Source organism: Coloeus monedula (genome assembly GCF_965178545.1).
Source record: "Coloeus monedula genome assembly, chromosome: 29".
NCBI classification, from domain to species: Eukaryota; Metazoa; Chordata; class Aves; order Passeriformes; family Corvidae; genus Coloeus; species Coloeus monedula.
Genome location: NC_138809.1, coordinates 2,950,789 through 2,970,352, shown reverse-complemented (window position 1 = coordinate 2,970,352; position 19,564 = coordinate 2,950,789). Strand labels below are relative to the sequence as shown.

Below are 19,564 nucleotides of genomic sequence, written 5' to 3'. Positions count from 1 at the left end.
CCGGAGGAGTCACCGAGCGCCCGGCTGGCAGGGGGTGTGAGGAGCCCTCTCCCTCCCCAGGGTGTGCCAGCTTTCATCAGCGCTCAGGCACCGGTCCAAGATCTCCAGATACGGCCGAGGCCGGGGCAGATCTCACTCGGCATCTTCCCGGCGGCGCTGGCAGGGCCGTGGCAGCGTGGTTGGGACAGGAGCGGCTGCAGAGCCACCCACGTCCCCCCGCTGCCACCGCCAGTGCGGCACACGGCGTCTCGGCCATGGAGTGGGCTGGAAATGAGATGCAGGCCACGGGCTGGAGCTAAATTTTCCTTCCCCCAGCAGGGTGAGGCAAGAGGCAGCAAGTCCTGGCAGGCCCTGCAGCCAGGGCTGCTTTGGGGGAAGCTGTGTCAGCCCAGGGGCTGCTCTCCCTCTTTAGGGACCCCCGGAGCCTTCGGGAGAGTCCCAGCCCAGGGGATTCTTTTCGGGGCTGGATTTGGGATGGTCAGGCACAGGCAGCAGCACCTGTTACCCCACAGACTTTTGGGGTACAGCCTTTGCTCTCTCTTCCATGACACCAAACTCCTGCTGCTCCAGGCCTTGACGGAGATGAAGGAAAAGCGGCGTCCCAAGGGCTGGAGTCGTCCCATGGCCAAGTGCTGGGGGTTTAAGGTGTTGTGTTTGTGGGTGTCTCTGTGTGATCTAGGGGTCAGTGGGAAGGACCCCGCGGTGGCCGTGGGGTGACCAGAGCCACAGGAAGCCCTGGTGGGGGTGGATGGAGGGCAGCACACGGGAATGGCACCTGCAGCCTCTTCCCTCCTCCCTCCGCCCCAATTAGCACCTGCCCGGGAATGAGGGGAATTAGGAGCAAAATTGCTCTGAATCACCCCGAGCCAGTTCCTTCCGCCAGCTGCTCCCTCCCAGCCCGCTGCCACCACGTCCCCAGCCACGTTCCCAGCTTTTGGGAGGGTGGCTCCTGTCCCCAGACCTCACCAGGACCAACCAGTTCCACCCCGCTGTGGCTCGTCCCCAGCGCAGCATCCGGGCCGATAACGAGAGCCTGCACCCAAGTCCCCAAACGCCGCAGTTTTGGGGACCCTCCCTGTGTCAGCCGCGGGGCTGAGGGGTCCGGGGGGTGCAGGGGGGTGGGCTGGGTCCCAGCTGGGGGGCACAGCTGGATCACACCCCCTCACTGCTGAGTTATCCATAAATCCCAGCCCTGCGGCCACAACCTCCAGCCTGGCAGAGCTGTGGGAGGGGGTCAGGGGTGTGAGGAGCTGCCAGAGCCACCCCAAGGATATTTTGGGAGGGGACGGGAGGAGGGGAGAGGCGTTCGGGATGTTTGGAAATGGGTGGGTGGCCTCACGCCAACAGCTCCGCCGAAAAATCAGGGTTTGATTGCGACACATAAATCCAAATAATCCTGGGGGCCAGGACGGGGCTGAGCCCGGGGTCGGGGTGGTCGCAGCATCCCTGGGGAGCTCCGGCAGGACCTGGCGGCCTCCGCGAGTGTCGCATCTCCGCGGTGTCCCATCCCACCAGGTGGCAGCAGGAGCCCGGTCCGCGGCTCCCAATCCCGCAATCTTTTAGGCTGGGAAAACTCCTCCAGGATCACCCAGTCCAGCCTGGGACACACCCCCAGCTGTCACTCTCAGAGCACCGAGTGACACTTCCAGGCCTTCCTTGGACACCTCCAGGGACGGGGAATCCACGTGGGATTGGAGAGATGCGGGGCAGGGGGTTTCCCCCCGGGCAGCAAAGTTGGTGTCACCTCTGTCCCCAAACAGGCAGCTCAGAGCACCCCTGGAGCGCTGTTGGGGAGTATCCCACGCCACTTTTTGGGAGCCCTGGTGGGGATGGAAGGCTCCCTGTGGATTTGGGGACCGCTCGGGGTGTGGGGTTTGGTCACTCTCTGTCCCCTCCTGTCCAACAGCCCCAGGGTGGCACAAGAGGAGCCCCCCCAGCCCAGGCTGCAGGTCCTGACTTGACAAATACCCGGTTACAGCAACAGCCGGAGCCTCGGGCTGGTTCCTGCCTCCCTCCCGGGGGTGCACGAGGGTCTGGACCTCCCCTCCCACCAAGAGCCCCCCCAAAATCCCGATCTGCTGCAAATCTTTGTCCCCCAAATCTGGTGCATCCTCAGAGCCAGCCCCGGTTCCTGGAGGTGCTGAGATTTATCCTGGCAGGGTGGTGGCACCGAGCCCCCTCCACTCCCCATGGGATGTGGGGGCTCTTCCTGCTCCAGAGACCCCAAAATGCTGCAGGATTGGGCTCCGGGCCCCTTTTTGGGGTGCAGAGCTGAGGGCACCCTGGGCCTGGAGCAGATTTGACCTCGTTAGGAGGAGTTTGACATTTTGGGTGTCAAAACCGGCTCCAGAGGAAGCTGAAGCAACCTGGGGGTGAAGCAAACTTGTGGTGGTCTTGTGTTAGCTGGGGCTGGGGGAGGGGGGTCTTGCTTCAGCTCTGCTGCTTTGGGGAAGCTTCTGGAAGGTTCCTTCCCGGAGTTGGGCGATTGCAGGGCTCTGAGTCAGCCTTGGGAAATCACCGCTGGTCCTTTTCCTGCCCCAAAAGGGGTTTGGAAATCAGGGGCTTGGGGGGCTCCTCAGCAGTTCCATTGATGTTTCCAGCTGCCCTTTCCCTCTGGAAAGCAGCTGATTAATAACAAATGAACCTTTTTGGTGCAAATTTGGGGTGTTTTGAGTGAAGAATGGGGGTTGTTTCCTGTTCATGTCCACACAGAACGCAGCTGCCCAAAACTTAACGTGTCCACCTCCATCTCTGGAGCAAAAATGCCCTAAAAAGGGTTTTCCTCCAGAAAATAGTGCTCATTCCTCCCCATCCTTTCTCCCAGCTCCTGCCCACTGCCACAACTCGGGGTTAGGAGACCGTGGAGCGTTTTCAGACCAAAATATAGGGGGTTTTTTCCAGTCGGAAATGCAAAAATCCGTCAAATCCTGGTGCAATCCCAACCTCTGGAGCACATCATGAGTCACGAGGGGCTGCTGCGGCCAACCCCAAACTCCCAGGCATCCACCCCACCCCTGGGAATCTGCAGCCTGTCCCAAAGGTGGATTTGCCAGGTCGAAGGAGAGAGAAAAGCCCAGGAAAACCCACAGAGACACAGGAGAGCTTCGGCAGCCTCGGGGCAAATCTTTATTTGGCAGCAAAACCGTCGCGTTTGGAGGAAGGGGAGGAGGGAGGTGGGCGGGGAGGGGCGGTTTAAGGCTGGGTTCGACTTTGGAGCCTTCTCCAAGCTCAAAGATTCCTTGGAGGGGAGGAAACCGGGAGCTGCAGCGCTGCCTGGGTGCCTCAGTGGTGGTGGTGGTGGTGATGCTGCTGCTGCTGCTGCTGCTGGTCCTCCACCTCGTGCAGGTGCTCGTGGGTGGCACAGGTGACACGGGTGACCAGCAGCATCATCTCCCCAAAGCTGATCTGGGAGTCCTTGTTGACATCCAGGTCCTTCATGATCTGGTCGATGGTGGCCTTGCTCTTCACGTGCTGCGAAGGAGGAGGGGACAAGGTGAGGGAAAAGTCCCCTCGTTCGCAGCTCAAAATTCCCACCTGGGTGGAAAAAACTTTTCCTGGGATTTAGGAAAGTGGGTTCCAAGAACAAAATGGGCTTTGGGGGTGAGTTTCTGGTGTGGTTTCCAGGGGGAAAAGGGGATTTTGGACAACGTGATCCTGACTCTTGCAGAGAAGGGGATGAGGGGCTGCAGGTTCACCCAGGGTTGTGAGGGTTTCCTTCACGGAGAATGTTTGGAGTGGGGTGGTTGGGCAGGAGAGCAGAGTGGGAAGGGGGTGAATCCAAACCCTGGGGACATCCAGGCACTGGGATCCAGCCCTGTGTGGAGAACCCAGCCCTGGCTCCCCTCACCTTCAGGTAATTCGCCAGCTGTTTCTCAATCATCAGCTTGAGCTCCTTCTTGGTCAGGGTGTCCTTGTCCCCCTCCCGCCGGGAGTACTGGTGGAAGACGTCGATGATGATGTCCATGGCCTTCTCCAGCTCCGAGAGCGGCTCCTGGGTCTGCGAGGCCTGGAAGAGAAATGGTCACACCAAAAAACATCAGGAAAATCTGGGATAACCGGCCCCGGCCTCGCGTGGGACTGGGACAGAGCCGGGGCAGGTTCAGCCATTCCTTTTTGGGGATGAATTGGAGCTGTTGGAGTTTCCTCCCAGGAGACTGAAGGACGTTGCAGCCTCTGCCCTGTGCACCTACAAATGAGAGCTGAGAGCTGATTTGCCCCCAAAATGGGCCTTGTCTAAGCCTGGCACTGCTGATAAACCAACCAGAGCAGCTGATAACACCCCAAAAACCCTCTGTAGGGACACAGAGCAGGGGACAACACCCCAAAACCCTCTGGAGAGATTCAGAGCACGAGATCCGACGTCCAGGAGCCTCTTTGGTGGTCAGGAACCTCTCCCAGGAGAAAACCTCTCCCCTCACGGGCTGAGATGGTTTTGCTCTGCAAGCAACGGCGAGGAGATGCTCCCGGTGGATCCTCACACCTCCAATGACCTGGAAAAGAGCACAGAGACCTTCAGCGCCCACCAGAACTTGCCTTGCTCATCTTGTCACCGTAGCGAGGTCCCCTGGGGCGGGCGGGGGGCCGGTGCCACGCTGGTGTCTCTTATAGCCGGGCCGTGGCGCGTTGTGAAACGTCCCCGTTTCATCCCGCTCCAGCCTGTCCCCATGACACCGCTGCCGTTGCTCAAGGCTCCGGGGTAGTTCCCTAAAAAGGGGCTCTGTGGCTTTTCCCGCAAGCTCGGGGTGCCACGGGCTCAGGTGGGGGTGGCCCTGTCCCCTCACCTGCTGCCGGGGCTGTGATTCTCCGCCAGCTCTTGGCAAAAGCGCCTTCCCTCGGGATTCTTCCTTGCCACCCGATTTTCATCCTTTCCGGGGTTGTTTTCCAATGCCAGGGGGTGAAGGGCACCCACGGCATCGTTCCTGCCCTGCTGCATCGCTGCTTGTCCCCAAAATGTCCCCACCCCTGGTGCATCCCAGTGTCCCACGGCTTCTCAGGATCCCTGAGGTTGGAGAAGACCTCCAAAATCACCGAGTCCAACCTTTGACCCCTCACCAGACCAGAACACCGAGTGCCACCTGCTCCTGGCGGCGCGGGCAGGGCTGTCTGTGTGACACTGGGACAGAGGTGGCACGGAAGGACCATCCCCTGCCTGCAGCAACCAGCTCTCCATGAAAGATGATCCGGGCGTGTTTCCAGCCTGGCCGAGCTCCAGGAGCTCCATTTCATCTGTGCCAAGGGTGGCTTCTCCCCGCCCCAGGTGTGCCCAGAGCTGCAGAGCCCAGGTGTGGCTGAAAGGTGCAGTATTTTTTTATCTCCCCCCCCCCCACTTTTCAGGGCTCTGTCCTCGCTTTGTGGCTTTTCGTGTTGTTGTTTCTTGGCGTGGCAGAGGCCTGGCAGCTCAGAGCTGCCAAGTTTGTGAGCAAAACGAGATTTTCCAGTGTTTCCTCATTAAAATGAGCTGCCGCTGACTCAACACACCCGTTTGGGGGGGGTTTGTTTAACCTGCCCGGCCTCGGGTGGGTCTTGGACACGAAGTGGAGGCCAAAACAAGGTCCCAGACAGGCCTGGGGTGAGTTCAGGAGCTCCAGAGGAGCTGATATGGGCCACCACCATGCCAGGAGCTGCAGCCCTGGTCTTTTAGCTGGAATTTCCTCATGGAAAAGGCAGTCAGGTTTGGAGTTCCCATCCCTGGAGGTGTCCAAGAAATGACTGGACGCTGGTCTGGGTGGTGACCAGATGGGGACTGGGCACAGGTCGGACTCAATCCTGGAGGTCTTTCCCAGCTGAAATGATCCTGGGATTCTGTGATTCCGTTCCCAGCAGCCCCCCAGCCCCCAGCCCTTGCTGGTGGGGGTGCTCTGGTTTCACAACAGGAGGGTTCTGGTGCACAGAACATCTGGAGATGTCGGGGACGTTTCACAACGGGGTGTCCGGGACGGGCCGCGGCGTTGCAGGGTTTTGGTGCAATTTCAGGAAACCTCTTTGGGTCACTTTTATCAGCCTGGAGGTGGAAGGAGGGCAAGGATGGGGTACAGGGGGTGGCCAGGGGTTTCCAAGGTGGGACAGTGGCTGGAGCCAGGGATGAGCGCCCAGGCTGGGAGTGGTCAGTGCAGGCACCGAAGTGCCCGGGGACAAGGGGCAGTGCTGAGGGTCACAGGGACAGGTGCTGGCACCGCTTTGGTGGCTCTGCAGGTGTCCTTGAAAGGGAACCTCCCTGTCCAGCTGTGCCACAGCCCTGTCCCCAAGGCCCAGGCTCAGGCAGGGATCCATGAGCCGGAGCCGGAGCAGCCCAGGAGCTGCTGGGAGGTGCCCAGGGTTGGCTGTGCCCGAGGACCTGCAGGGACACCCCGAGGCTGGAGTTGCAAAACTCCTTCAAAACACACTTTTAAGGGCAGGAGAGTGGCTGGTGTGGGGAGAGGGAGCAGCAGCTCTGTCACCCCAGGGTGATCCCGCAGGCGGTGAGATCCCACCCTCCCACGCGTGGGATGGATGAGGAGACGAGAAAGACTCGGAGAATTTCAAGCGATGCTTTATTGTCTCATGAGTGGGGCTGTCCCAAGCAGGCAGAGAGCAGACAGAGCCCGATTCCTACAGCAGCCCAATTCCTAAAGCTTCCTTTTCCCAGTTTTCCGTGTCCAGGCTCAGTCCTGGTCCGGCCCGCAGCGGTCAGAACCGTGGCTGATGCGATGGGCGTCGTCGGCCACCTTGCTCAGCACGATGGTGAACTCCTCAAAGCTCAGCTCACTGTCCTTGTTCAGGTCGGTCTCTTGGAAGAGCTCGTCCAGGTAGCCGTGTCTGTTCCTGTCCTGAAATTGGGGACAGGAGGAGGGGTCACATCCCCTCCTCGGCTCCACCCCTGTGCATCCTTCCCTGCCCTGGGAAAGGTTTGGAAGCTGCAGGATGTCCTGACCCTCCCCTCCCTTGCCTTTAGCCCCACATTAAACCCCGGAGGGGACAGGATTTTGTCCCAAACCCCACAGCAGGAAGAAGAGCGCGGGTGACCCCAAGCTGGGTGCGATCAGAAACCCCCGTCCTGGCCCCACAACCACGGCGGGGCTGCTCCCCATCCCCCAGAGGCCTCCTGAGCCCCATCCCTCCGGGATCACCGCTCCGGGATCGTCCCTCTGGCACTCACACAGGCCGTCAGGAAGGACGGCGCCTGCTCCGTCAGCAGCGTCTTGAAGTCGTTGAAGTTGAGGAGGTCGAGCTCGCCCTGGCGGATGCTGTAGCGGTGGAAAACATCCACCACGGTCTGCAGGGCCTTCTCCAGGGTGCAGTTCCCAGGGAATTGCCGGCTCCCGGCGTGGCTGTGGGTGCTGGAGGACATGGCTGAGCTCCGGAGGTACCTGCAGCAACCGGGGACAAACCTCAAAGCTGAGACAGGAAAATCAGCGGGAGCCGCAGCCGGAGCTTCGTCCTGCCGGGGCTGAGCCCGGGGGCACCCTCAGCTCCTTGGTGTGGAGTGGGAAATGAGGGGATTTCGGGATATTGCTGGGTCACAGCTCCACTTTCAGCTTTGCCAAGGAAGCAGCTTGTCCTGACACACCTGGAGACATTTCTCAGGTGAGGGAGGCAGGGTCAGGCCACTGTGGCACCACCAGCGAGGGGATTTAGGGCCGGGGGCACAGAATTCATGGTGCCTCCACCCAAGACGGCACCAAAATGCCGTTAATTCGCGCTCATTTTCCAACCCAAACCAACCTCCTGCTCTACCCCGAGTAGAATCCATCGCTCTGGGCCCAGGCCACATCCCAAACTGCTCCTCCCCCATCGCTTTCCCTGCAAGGACCATCGCTGTCCTACTCACCCTGGTCTCCGAGGAGGGTTTGCAGGGAATGGATCCGTCGGTGTGACCCAGGAGCCTGGATCAGCCCTTTTATACCTGTCTGAGGTCCTCTTTCATCAGAGCTGGTGACACACCTGCCACAAGCATCAGCTTGAGTTCACATTTCCCGCACCTGGAAATTGCCAGGTGGGAACCGCTGAGCCCCTCCCGGCTTCATTCCTACGCTCAGTTCCTGGTTGCACCCACCAGGCTTTGGAAATGTTGTCCTTGTCCCCTCCATCATCTCTGACAGGGCTCAGGGAAGGGAAAAACCCTGGGTTTGTCACACCTCAACGTCAAGGGCAAGGCCGTTGGGGCAGAAATTGCCAAAACATGGGGAGTTCTGCAACGCGACAAAAAATTTGCACATTTTCCTTCTGACGTGGGAGTAAATGGGGCTGTTTTACAGAAAAACAGGGAAAACTTTGTCCCCTGGATGTGTTCTCAATGGGATCTGTCCTCTACAACGCCAACTGGTTGGACACCACCCAAGACAGCGCAGCAGCCGCATTTTATCACTTGTTTTCCAGAATATTTTCCATTGTTTTCTATTTGTACCAGACCTCTGCTCTCACTGCAGAGATTTTTCTGGAGGAAACTGGGCACAAAACCGGGAGAAAACCCAAGGTCAGGGTCTTTTCTGGCTGGTGCAGGAACCACCTCGTGTTTTGTGATTGTCACCTCCTGTCAGGAGGAGACAATGAGATTTAAAATCAGACAATGGGTACGAGGAAGAGGCAAGGAGCAGCCAAACCAGGGGTGCCCATTCCTGTTTGAGGATGCTCCTGTAGGCCCCCAGGGCACAGCACGGGTTGGATTCCGGTATCCCTGACTCATTCCTTGCTTCTTTTGTTTCCCAGCCTTGCTCTTTATGGATTGTCACCCATCCCAAATTGCATCCTCGTTCCTCAGCTGGCAGGGAAAGCTCTGGTGCGCTTGTGCAGCCCTCGCACGCAGCCTCTTGCCCAACTTTCCCAGTTTTCCCCTAAAATCTGTGGAGGAGGCTGCTCGTGATGCCCAATCCTGCAAGGGGAGCGATGCCCAAGTGGCACCGAGGTGACAGTGAGTGGCATCTCGGGGGACAAGGGCTGCTCCCCGAAGTCAGAGATGTCCCGTGTCACTGAGTAACCATGCGAAACCTCGCTGTGTCACCGAGTGAACCACCCAAAACCCCCCTGGCTTCATCCAGGACGGGCTCCTGGTTTCGGCTGATGTTGGAAATGCCGGAGCCTCCTGAGCCTGGGGGTTTCCCACTCTGTGTCCCCTCACCGATGGATCCAGGAGTTCTTTTCCACTGCTGTTTCTGTCCCCAGGAGCCCACGGTGGCTTTTAGATGTGTTGTGACCTGGGGGATGTGTCATGACCTGGGGGATGTGTTGTGACCTGGGGGATGTGTCCCCACACCTTGAAATGTTGGACTCATTCTGCAGAGCGGCCGCTCCTCTGAGCAGTTCCCGGGATGGAGCCCCCGGAGCCCCTCGGCCTCGTTCTTTGCTCTGCTGGGGCTGTCGGGTTGTTTTGGGAGTTACAAAAACATCTGAAGCACGCCTGGGAAGTGGCACCCTTGGGATGTGGCACCCCTGGCATGTGACACTCCCGGAATGCGACACCTCCAGTCCCAGTCCCTTGGCAGAGACCTGGGGAAGGAGCCCCCAGCTCTGCTCTGCCGCCGGCACATCCCGGACCTCATCCAAAGAGGGGCTGGGACAAGCAGGGCTGGGAATGCTCCTGTGCAGCCCCGAGCTGCCCCTACCCAGGACCCCCCCAGACTCCCAGGGTGCTCCCCCCCTGCCTGTCGAGGTCTGGGAAGGCATTGGGGTGACCCTGGGATGTGACACACTCCAGGAGCCCGCACAGCCTGTGCTGCTCAGTGGGGACCCCCCAGTCGCTAATCCTGACCCCCCCATTCTGCCCAGTCCCCCCGTGCCACCCTCCCGTGCCACCGTTCAGTCTGTGTTTAACCACGGACTGGGTGGGCGTCACCCCCTCCCCAGAGACCCCAGGACACGGAACACGGATGGATTTGGTGCTCAAAGGAAGAGATTTTATTTCAGTGCCACGAAATAGAAGCAGGTGACAAAGGTTTGGTTACGGGCACAGGCTGAGCTTCCTGGGGACACGGAGTCCCGTGGCTCAGCCACCCCAGGAGACGCTTCAGTTTCAGCGACGGTGGCTGTGGCCATGCTCGGGCCCGTGCCCATGCCCGTGGTCATGACCATGGTCGTGGCCGTGGTCATGCCCATGGCCGTGGTCATGCCCAGGGTCCTCATGGGACCTGTTGTGGGCATCGATGGCCACGAGGCTCAGCGTGGTCATGAACTCGGTGAACTTGAGGCGGCCGTCGTGGTTGGCGTCGGCTTTGGTGAAGAGTTGGTTGATGTAGTTGTCGGTGCTCGTGTTGGGCTACGGGGGGACAAACGGGGAGCAGAGTCACTCAGGGTCACCCTGCCTGTCCCCAGCTGTGGCACGAGGATCAGCCAGCAGGGGCTGAACCCCAAAAAACCCTCCCTCCTTTTGGGAAGCTCCCGGCCACCCCCATCCCCAAGGATCCCACAGCGCTCAGCTCTTCCATCCCTGGAAGTGTCCAAGGCCAGATTGGATGAGCTCTGAGCATCCCAATACAGTGGGAGATGTCCCTGCCCAACATCCCTGGAATGAGAGGATCTTCCATGTCCCTTCCCACCCATCCCATTCCACGGCTCCGGGATCTCACCGGCAGCGTGTTCTGGAGGAAAGGCTGGGCCGTCTCCTTGAGCAGCTTGGAGAACTCGTTCTTGCTGAGGTAGTCATCGATGGGTCGCCGCATCGCGTACTGGTGGTAGATGTTGATGGCGCATTCCAGGGCCAGCTCCAGGTCGGTTTTCATCCTGCTGGGAAGGGACAAACGGCACAACATTTAATGGAACCCGAGGAGAGGGACCGGCTGCTCATCCAGCGCCGTCTGGAAGGAGCTGCTCACCTTGGAGGAGTTCTGGCCTCTTCAGAGGACGCACGGCAGGAGCGGAGCAGGAGGATCAAGTGATGCCGAGGTGGGGACGGCACCTTTTATACCCTCCCTGAGCTCTGTCTGTGACAGCCTCAATTCCCTCCGGGGCAATAACCCCGGGAATTGTGCAAGGCAGCACAGCACGCCCAGGTGCGGATTCCTCACCCGGCTCCAGGAACTGTTACCGAGGGAGGGGAAGGCCCAAACCCGTCAGGCAAAACAAGGAAACACCAAAAATGACATTTATGAGGGGGCGGCCTCGGGGGTTAGTGATGGCACAGGGGCTTTTCTGGAATGTTCCCGCAGTGGTTGATGGAGATAATGGAAAGGAGCTTCTCTGGGTGAGGATCTCCACTGGGATGACGCTGGTTTTACCCAGTGGGGGACGTGGTTCATCACTGATGTTTTGGTGGATTTGGCCGCTGGACGGGTGCCAGGGATGGCCAGCACATCCCACCCCTCCATGAGGACATTCCCCCTGAATCGCCGCTCCAGCGAGTCAATCCTGGGTACAAATCTGGGCACGCCGGTGTGTCGGAACTCTGCCAGCTGGTCCTGGGAGGTGGCACTTCCCGGCAGCTGGAATTGCTGCCCGACGATAACCCAGGGCATTGGCAAACGCTGCCCACTCCCAGCTGTCCCCGCAGTGTTGGGGCCCACGTCCCAGTGTTCCCAGTTCCCAGAAGGAGCTGCAAAACCCTGAGTGTCTGGAGGGGGCTGGTGAGGAGCCTCCACCCCGAGTCCGGCCCGACGATGGTCATTAAGACTTTTGGGAAGTGGGAAGGACAGCGATGGTGAAACATCTCCCGCCAGCCTCGTCATCCCCGAGCACGAGGAACTGGTGCCAGTAGAACAGAAAATTGCAAAAGAGGGAGACAAAGGGACAGGTTTTGGGTTGGAGACGGGCGCGTCCTCGCCAGGAAGGGGACACGCGTGGGCTGGGCAGAGGGACACGGGTGACCCGTCAGGTTGGGACAGGTCTGGGGATGGGTGAGGGCACGGCTGGGCCATGTGGGGAGAGGGACAGGGACACGTGTGTGCCATGGGACAGGTGAGGGCGTGGCCGGGCCATGTGGGGAGGAAAGGAGGGCCAGGCGCTCACCGTGGGGCCTCCTGCTGCCATTTGCTGCCCAAAATTCCCCAGAACGCGCTTGTCCAAACACTGGGAGAGCTCTGCTTTGGGACCTGGGGGCAGGAGCCACCGGGGGATTGGCACCTGCCCCATACGTGGGTGCAGCCAAGGGGCTGGGAGTGCTCCGGGTGCAGCCCCAGGGCTTGGGGCAGGGTGGGGAGGGATTCAGGGTGGACCCCTGTGAGTGGGGAGGGATTCAGGGTGGATCACTGTCAGTGGGGAGGGATTCAGGGTGGACCCCTGTGAGCGGGGATGGATTCAGGGGGGATTCCTGTGAGTGGGGAGGGATTCAGGGTGGATCCCTGTGAGTGGGGAGGGATTCAGGGTGGATCCCTGCAAGTGGGGATGGATTCCTGTGAGTGGGGAGGGATTCAGGGTGGATCCCTGTCAGTGGGGAGGGATCCCTGCAAGTGGGGATGGATTCAGGGTGGACCCCTGCAAGTGGGGAGGGATTCAGGGTGGACCCCTGTGAGTGGGGAGGGATGAAGGGTGGATCCCTGCAAGTGGGGAGGGATGAAGGGTGGATCCCTGTGAGTGGGGAGGGATTCCTGTGAGTGGGGAGGGATTCAGGGTGGATCCCTGCAAGTGGGGATGGATCCCTGTGAGTGGGGAGGGATTCCTGTGAGTGGGGAGGGACTCAGGGTGGATCCCTGTCAGTGGGGAGGGATTCAGGGTGGATCCCTGTGAGGGGGGAGGGATGCAGATTCCTGGATCACTGAGGCTGGAAAAGCCCTCCAAGAGCATGGAGTCCAACCTTTGACCAATCCCCACCTGGTCACCCAGACCAGCGTCCAGGAATTCCTCGGACGTCTCCAGGGATGGCAACTCCAAACCTCCCTGGGCAGCCCCTGCCAAGGCCTGACCGCCCTTTCCAGGAGGAAATGCCTCCTGGTGTCCAACCCGAGCCTCCCCTGGCACAGCCTGCGGCTGTTCCCTCTTGTCCTGTCCCTTCGTGGCATCGCCGGTGCCCCCGGGAGCATCCCCGAGCTGAGGATGACGCTGGTGGAGGGCGCACAGCCACATCTGGAAGGGGCGTGTCGCACATCTGGAGCCCGCGGGATGGCGAAGCTTTTCACTGAGGGTGGAAAAGGGCACCGGGGGAGGAACGGAGCCGCGGAGCCGCGGGCGGGATGGGCTCGGCGATCACGGCAGGGCTGGCCCGGAGCACCGGCTGCTCCGCACAACCCCACCCCGGGCAGGAACGCGGCGAAACCCCGCGGGAGCGGGGCTGGGGAAGGGACAAGCGTCCCGCGGTGACATCGCGACAGGTCCTGCCCCGCGGGGCGGCCGGTGAGGGACAGACCCCGACCCTGCGTGAGGGTCACAATTCCAGCTCGGAGCCGTTAATCCCTGCGGGAGCTCCGCCTCGCCCTGCGTGGATGTGAACAGCTCCTGGGAACGCAGGGCAGGAGCGGCCGGGCAGGGCTGACTCAGCCCCACGCGGCTGCCAGGGAGCGGCCCCGGGGCGGTTTTCGAGGCCTCGGGGAACGCAGCATCCAGCCCGGGACAGAGCCGGATCCAGCCTGGAATCGCTCCCGGTCCGGCGCCCGCGGAGGGGGAACGGGGGCTTCACCCGAGCGACAACACCCCCGGCCCGGGGAGAGAGACCCCCGGGGCAAAACGCTTGGTTTAAATCAAAATTTATTGAAATGACATCGGGAGGACAACGGGAGGGTCCCGGGGAGGTGGCAGCGCCCTGCCCTCACTTCCTGCGCGGCATCTTGTCCGGGAGGTCCTGGAAGAAGTCGTTGCACATCATGGCCATGCAGGCCAGGAAGGTCACGTACTCCTGGAAGTCCACCTCGCTGTCGCTGTTGCAGTCCAGGTTGCTCATGAGCTTCTGTAAACTCGCCTCGCTGGTTTCTTTCTGCCCGGGGGAAAAGGGGGGGGGGGCGGGATTAAAATCGGGGTTTGCACGTCCCCGGATCCCGGAGTTGCCCGCGGGATGCGGCACTCACGCTGAAGCTCGGCAGCTCCTTCATCAGCAGCTCCTTAAGCTCGGTCTTGCTGAGCTTGTACTTGTCCCCCTCCTTGCCCGAGTACTTGTGGAAGGTGGCGACCACCACGGCCAGCGCCTGCTCCAGGGGACACGCCATGGGGACAGCGGCAAGCCTGGGGACACAAGGAGGGGACAGAGGAGTTTGGCATCCCCAGACACCTCCGTGCCAGGGGCGAACAGCCCCTCCCAGCCCCCAGCACATCCCGGGATTCACCGTTCCCTCCCTAATTCCACCCTCCCGCTCCCGGCCGGGCTGGGCAACCTCCAAAACAGAGGGAAAAACTGGGGGGGCCACAGCCCCCTCCTGCCCAGGCCGGGCAGGGAAGGGGCTCAGGTGCTTTTCCAGGTGAAATCCAGATTCCCAGCTCGGCACCTGCAGCAGGAACCGCCCGCTCCGCCCCGGGGAAAAGCTCCTGCCAGGGGACACCGCTGTGGGATGGGGCAGCTGCCGCCTGGGCAACATCTGGAGAGCATCTGGAGAGGGAAGAGAAGGAGGAAAAAAGCAACTCACCGAGAGCTCAGACGGGACAGAGGAGGACGGGCAGGGCGGAAGGGGAGCCAGAGTCAGGCCCTGGCATTTATAGCCCCGCCTGGGACACACCCGGCCGGGGAGGCACCGACCATCCCGAGCCTGCCCGGACACGGCCGGAAAAGGAGAAAAGGAGGAGAAAAGGAGGAGAAAGGAAATCCCGGGAGCTGCCCCGGCCCTCCCACCCACCCAGGGGGCTGGTTTGGGTCAGAAGGAACAAAATGCGCCCCTGGAGCTGGGCAGGGACCACCAGGCCCGGGAGAATCCCTCGGGATTCAGGATGTCCCGGTGGGCACCGCATCCCACCGGGCAGGTGGTGCCAGGTGCCACCCGCGGTGTGTTTGGCAGCATCCCGAGGGGTGTCTGGGGCCGAGCGGGGTTTGGCCACGGGGGTGGTGTCGTGCCGGGGTTGTGCTGTTTTGTTTTTTTTTTTTTTTTTTCTGTTTTCCAGTCTCCTGGCAGCGATTTCTGTTTCCTAACGGCGAGGGCGGCGCGTCCCAACGCGCCGTTGTGTAACGGAGCTATTTTGGTGGCTGCGTGGCCCGGGCACGTGTCCTGGAGCTGTGGAGAACACCAGGAACGGTTTCCAACCCCCAGCCCTGGGGTGAGGCCTGACAAAGCCCCCGAGTGTCCCCCAGCCCCCTCAACCCTCGGCTGCTGCAGGGACCAGAATGACAAACACAGGGGACAAAGCTCCGGTTGTTCCGACGCTCAGGGGGATGTGAAACCTCCCCAAACCCCTCTCGGCATCTCCCCAGGTCGGGGGGCTCTTTACATTTTGGCAGAAGTAACCCCCAAGCCTGAAGCTCGTCTCCCCAGTAGCGAGAAGAAAGGTGGTGGGAATTACTGGGACGGGCAGAAGCGCCGGGGGCTCTTTTTAAAGGGTCTGAGAAGGGGCAGGGAAAAGTTTGGAGATGTTGGAAGGACCTGAGGGGGCTCGGGGAGGAGCTGGGGGCGTGGGGACCGGCTCTGTCGGGGTCCGCCAGCTCTGCCCTGCTTTGTGGGGTCTTTACTCCCGGGATTCTTTCTCGGGAAAGCCGGAGAGCAGCTGAGGGACCTTTCCCAAACCAGCCCCGACCTGCCCGAGATGGGGGAGCCCCGTGATTCCCAAATCCCAGCCCCATCCCAGGGTGGCGTGTCCAGGGAATCGCTGCCTGTCCGCGGCCCCGGGGCTCCGTGGGGATCCTGGGGGGGCTCGGGTTGAGCTCTGCAGTGCGGCCCCCCCCCCCCCAGCACGGGCTCACCCACATCCCGGGGGGCTGAGGGTCTCTGGGTGGACACTGGGGACACGCTCTGGCTTTTATGTCCCCCTTCCCCCAAACCTGGTGTCACCCAAGGCACCTCATGCCCACACATGCCCCACGCTGGGCTCAGAAAATCACCCCTGTTCTGACCTAAAGCACCCTGAACCCTCCCCGAGCCAGGCAGGATGACCGGGAGGGACATCCAGGAGCTGTTTTGTTCAGACTTCTCCCAAAAAAACACCTCCCGGGGCTGAGCCACGCCGTGGAAAATCCCACGGAGCTGGAGGAAGGAGTGAGTCACCCTGAGCCCGCTGCCTGCGGCCACGGAACCACTGGGACACAGCCAGGATTGGGGGAAAGCCTGAGCAGAACCCCTGGGACACAGCCAGGATTGGGGGAAAGCCTGAGCAGAACCCCTGGGACACAGCCAGGATTGGGGAAAAGCCTGAACAGAACCCAGGAACTGAGCCAGGATTGGGGGAAAGCCTGAACAGAACCCCCAGAACTCATCCAGGATTGGGGAAAAGCCTGAACAGAACCCCCAGAACTCATCCAGGATTGGGGGAAAGCCTGAACAGAACCCCCAGAACTGAGCCAGGATTGGGGAAAAGCCTGAACAGAACCCAGGAACTGAGCCAGGATTGGGGAAAAGCCTGAACAGAACCCAGGAACTCATCCAGGATTGGGGGAAAGCCTGAACAGAACCCCCAGAACTGAGCCAGGATTGGGGAAAAGCCTGAACAGAACCCAGGAACTGAGCCAGGATTGGGGAAAAGCCTGAACAGAACCCCCAGAACTCATCCAGGATTGGGGAAAAGCCTGAACAGAACCCAGGAACTGAGCCAGGATTGGGGAAAAGCCTGAACAGAACCCAGGAACTGAGCCAGGATTGGGGAAAAGCCTGAACAGAACCCAGGAACTGAGCCAGGATTGGGGAAAAGCCTGAACAGAACCCAGGAACTCATCCAGGATTGGGGAAAAGCCTGAACAGAACCCAGGAACTCATCCAGGATTGGGGAAAAGCCTGAACAGAACCCAGGAACTGAGCCAGGATTGGGGAAAAGCCTGAACAGAACCCAGGAACTCATCCAGGATTGGGGGAAAGCCTGAACAGAACCCCCAGAACTCAGCCAGGATTGGGGAAAAGCTTTTATTGCAGCCCCTCAGGGCCGGGGTGGGAAGCAGCCGGGGGTCACTTCCTGCGGTGCTGCTTGCTGGGGTCGTCCTTGAAGAACTCATTGAAGCCCATGGTGACACAGGCCAGGAAACAAACGTACTCCTTAAAATCCACCTCGCTGTCCTTGTTGTGGTCCAGGTCGTTCATGAGCCGCTTGAACTCAGCCTCGTCCATTTGTTTCTGTCAGGGGGAGAGGGTTTGGGGTGAGGGGCTGCCCCGTCCCACCCCATTTCCCTCCCCTGCCTCAAGGAGGGTTTTCCCTTCGCCTCTGGGAGCTGCAGGTGGGGAGTGCCCAAAAGTACCAAAAGTGCCTCCCGGATGTGGAAAAATTTGGCAAAAATAATTTCGCCTCTCGGTTGAAGCCACAAGCCAAGAAAGGGAAGTGGGGGTTAAAAAACAAAGGTGAAAAAAAAAAGTGGAAATCGGAGCGTGATTTCCTTTGCCAAACAAAATATTCCTGTGGGTATTAAAAAAAAAAGCCAAATTTCCTTTCGGGCTGCGCCTGCTCCAGCTCAGCCCCTCGAGGCCTCATCCCTCCTCTTCCCCAGGGCTTTCCCGGGAGCACGAGGTCCCTGTGGGATGAATCCATCAGCTTCCACTGGGGGAATTTCAGAGACCCCCCCTGGCCCGGGAGAAAGTCCCGGGGCTGGTTTGCTGCTGCCCCTCCAACCCCCTCCCCGAGGGGTACCCAGGGGTGCCCCGCGGGCACTCACGCTCCCGAAGATGGGCAGCTCCTTGTTCAGCAGCTCCTTGAGCTCCGCCTTGCTGAGCTTGTACTTGTCGCCCTCCTTGCCCGAGTACTTGTGGAAGGTGGTGACCATCACGGCCATCGCCTGCTCCAGGGGACACGCCATCGCCAGCCTGGGGACAGAGCATGGGGTGGCATCGGGATCTGTGCATCTCCCGGAGAGGTTTTTGGGGTGCAGCAGCTGCTGGAGGAGCTGCGGGAGGAAGAGGAGCAGGGACTCACCGGGTCAGCGCAGATCAGCACCCCAAAAGGACTCGGGATGAGGCAGCCGGGGCACGGTGGGCATTTATAGCCCGGCGGGGGTGGCACTGCCCCCCCGGCAGCCCCTCGCCCCCGGCCTTTCCCAGCAGCTCCTCGCAGGCGGTTTCGCCCGCGCCTCATTTTTGCCTAACGAGCTGTGTGATCCCATTAGAGGGAGGTGGGAGATGCCGAGCACTTCTCGGGGTGCTGGGATGGTCCCCTGGATCACCAGGCCCCCCTAAACCATCTGGAGGGCCCCAATACCCCCAGGACAGGTGGTCCTGAGCTCTCCCATCCCGGTGACCCCAATGCCAGGTGAATATTTGGGGTTGGGGCGGTGACGCCAGGTTTATTTGAGCTGCGGGGCTCGATGTCCGTGAGCTTTAGAGCAGCCCAGCAGGGCCGTGTCCTCCTGCCAGTCCAGCACGTTGTCCTTGTCCTCCAGGTCCCGCAGCAGCACCCGGGAGCTGAGCACAGAGTGACGGCGGGGTCAGGGGTGGCACTCGCTGGCCATGGCACGGGTGGGCATCAGCCAGGACAGGGGGGGTTGGGGCGGTGTCCCCCCATCACGGGGAAGGGAACGCCCCAGATTCTCTGGGATCCTGCAGCTGGACACACGGGGGGGACTTGTTTGAGGGACAAGGGGGACCTTCCCTGCCCCCCACATCTCCCCCAGGGTGGGGAAGGGACACGAGCAAGGGGGGCGCCCGGAATTGTTCCCCTTTGGTGCATCTAAAAACGGGGCGTTGGGGGTTGGCTGTCCCCGCCCTGAGGGTCCCTCCTGGAGAGACCCCGAGGATCGAGCCCGGATCTCCGGGATCCCGCGGAAGCCGCCGGGAGCAGCGCCCGGCCCAGCCCCGCTCGCCCCGCACCCCGCGGGCTGAGCCGCGCCCGGGCCGCGCCCCGCGGGGATTCCTCGGTCGTGACTCAGCCCAGCCCCGCCCGCTCCCACGGGGACACCCCGGTTCCCCCGGGACCGCGGGGCTGGTCTGGGGGGGCTGCGTGAGCAGGGGGACGGGCAGGACCCCGCTGTGCTCCCGCATGGGGTCAGAGCCGGGGGGGCTGCAGGGGGTTGGGGGTCCCGGTTCCACGGTGCCTCCACCCCCCGTGCCTCGGAGCGGGGGTCGTTGGAGGTCCCAGCCGTGCTCGCAGCTCCTCGGGCAAGTCCTTTCCCGGTGGAAATTCCCCAGGAAGAGCCAGAGCTGGCGGCCCGGGCGTCCTGCCAGCACCGTGGGCGCCGCAGAGCGCCGGGAGCCCGGCCCTGCCCAGCTCGGGGGTCCCCGGGGGTACCGCGGAGCTTTGTCCCCATCCCGGGCGGGGTCTCTGCGATGTGCCGGGATGCAAGACAGGAATTGGGGACCCCCGAGACGCCGCGGGGTCGGGACAGCCGTGGATGTGGGGCTGCTGTCCCCCCCCTGCCCGGGACCCCCGTGGGGACACGGAGGGGACCCTCGTGCCCCAGGATGGGTGTGGGGGGCGCGGGGAAGCCTCGGTGTCTGCTGACACCCCGTGGTGGCTCCGGGATGGCCGGGACTGGCCTTGTCACCAGCCCGGGCAAGGCGTGACCGTGCGGTGAGGGCGGGGACAGGGCGGACCCCTTCCCACAGCCTCCCCCCGCCCCTCGGCGCACCGGGACGGCAAAGCCGGAGCGTCACCCGCTGCTCCTCCAAATTTTATTGCTGCA

At 61.5% G+C, this 19,564-nt stretch overlaps 4 protein-coding genes across 4 annotated transcripts; all 4 read right to left on the bottom strand.

The window, feature by feature from the left end:
• Positions 1-3,103: 3,103 nt before the first annotated feature.
• Positions 3,104-4,618, bottom strand: LOC309583134 (protein MRP-126-like). Its single transcript, XM_082298680.1, has 3 exons — positions 4,534-4,618; positions 3,848-4,006; positions 3,104-3,471 (listed from the first exon to the last, which is right to left on the bottom strand). Exons 1-3 carry the CDS (start codon positions 4,540-4,542, stop codon positions 3,283-3,285), a joined length of 357 nt encoding a protein of 118 aa, XP_082154806.1. The 5' UTR covers positions 4,543-4,618; the 3' UTR covers positions 3,104-3,282.
• A 2,023-nt stretch (positions 4,619-6,641) lies between these two features.
• LOC309583051 (protein S100-A8-like) lies at positions 6,642-7,327 on the bottom strand (the record flags this gene model as incomplete). Its single annotated transcript, XM_082298566.1, has 2 exons — positions 6,642-6,806; positions 7,136-7,327. The coding sequence occupies 2 exons, from the start codon at positions 7,325-7,327 to the stop codon at positions 6,642-6,644; spliced, it is 357 nt and encodes a 118-aa protein (XP_082154692.1).
• Positions 7,328-9,985: 2,658 nt separating this feature from the next.
• On the bottom strand, positions 9,986-10,691 carry LOC309583096 (protein S100-A12-like; the record flags this gene model as incomplete). Its single annotated transcript, XM_082298622.1, has 2 exons — positions 9,986-10,228; positions 10,539-10,691. The coding sequence occupies 2 exons, from the start codon at positions 10,689-10,691 to the stop codon at positions 9,986-9,988; spliced, it is 396 nt and encodes a 131-aa protein (XP_082154748.1).
• A 2,876-nt stretch (positions 10,692-13,567) lies between these two features.
• LOC309583095 (uncharacterized protein) lies at positions 13,568-17,746 on the bottom strand (the record flags this gene model as incomplete). The annotated part of the gene is made up of 6 exons (XM_082298621.1): positions 13,568-13,810; positions 13,902-14,055; positions 14,316-14,416; positions 14,564-14,573; positions 16,912-17,072; positions 17,606-17,746. 6 exons carry the CDS (start codon positions 17,744-17,746, stop codon positions 13,646-13,648), a joined length of 732 nt encoding a protein of 243 aa, XP_082154747.1. The 3' UTR covers positions 13,568-13,645.
• Between the last annotated feature and the right edge of the window lie 1,818 nt (positions 17,747-19,564).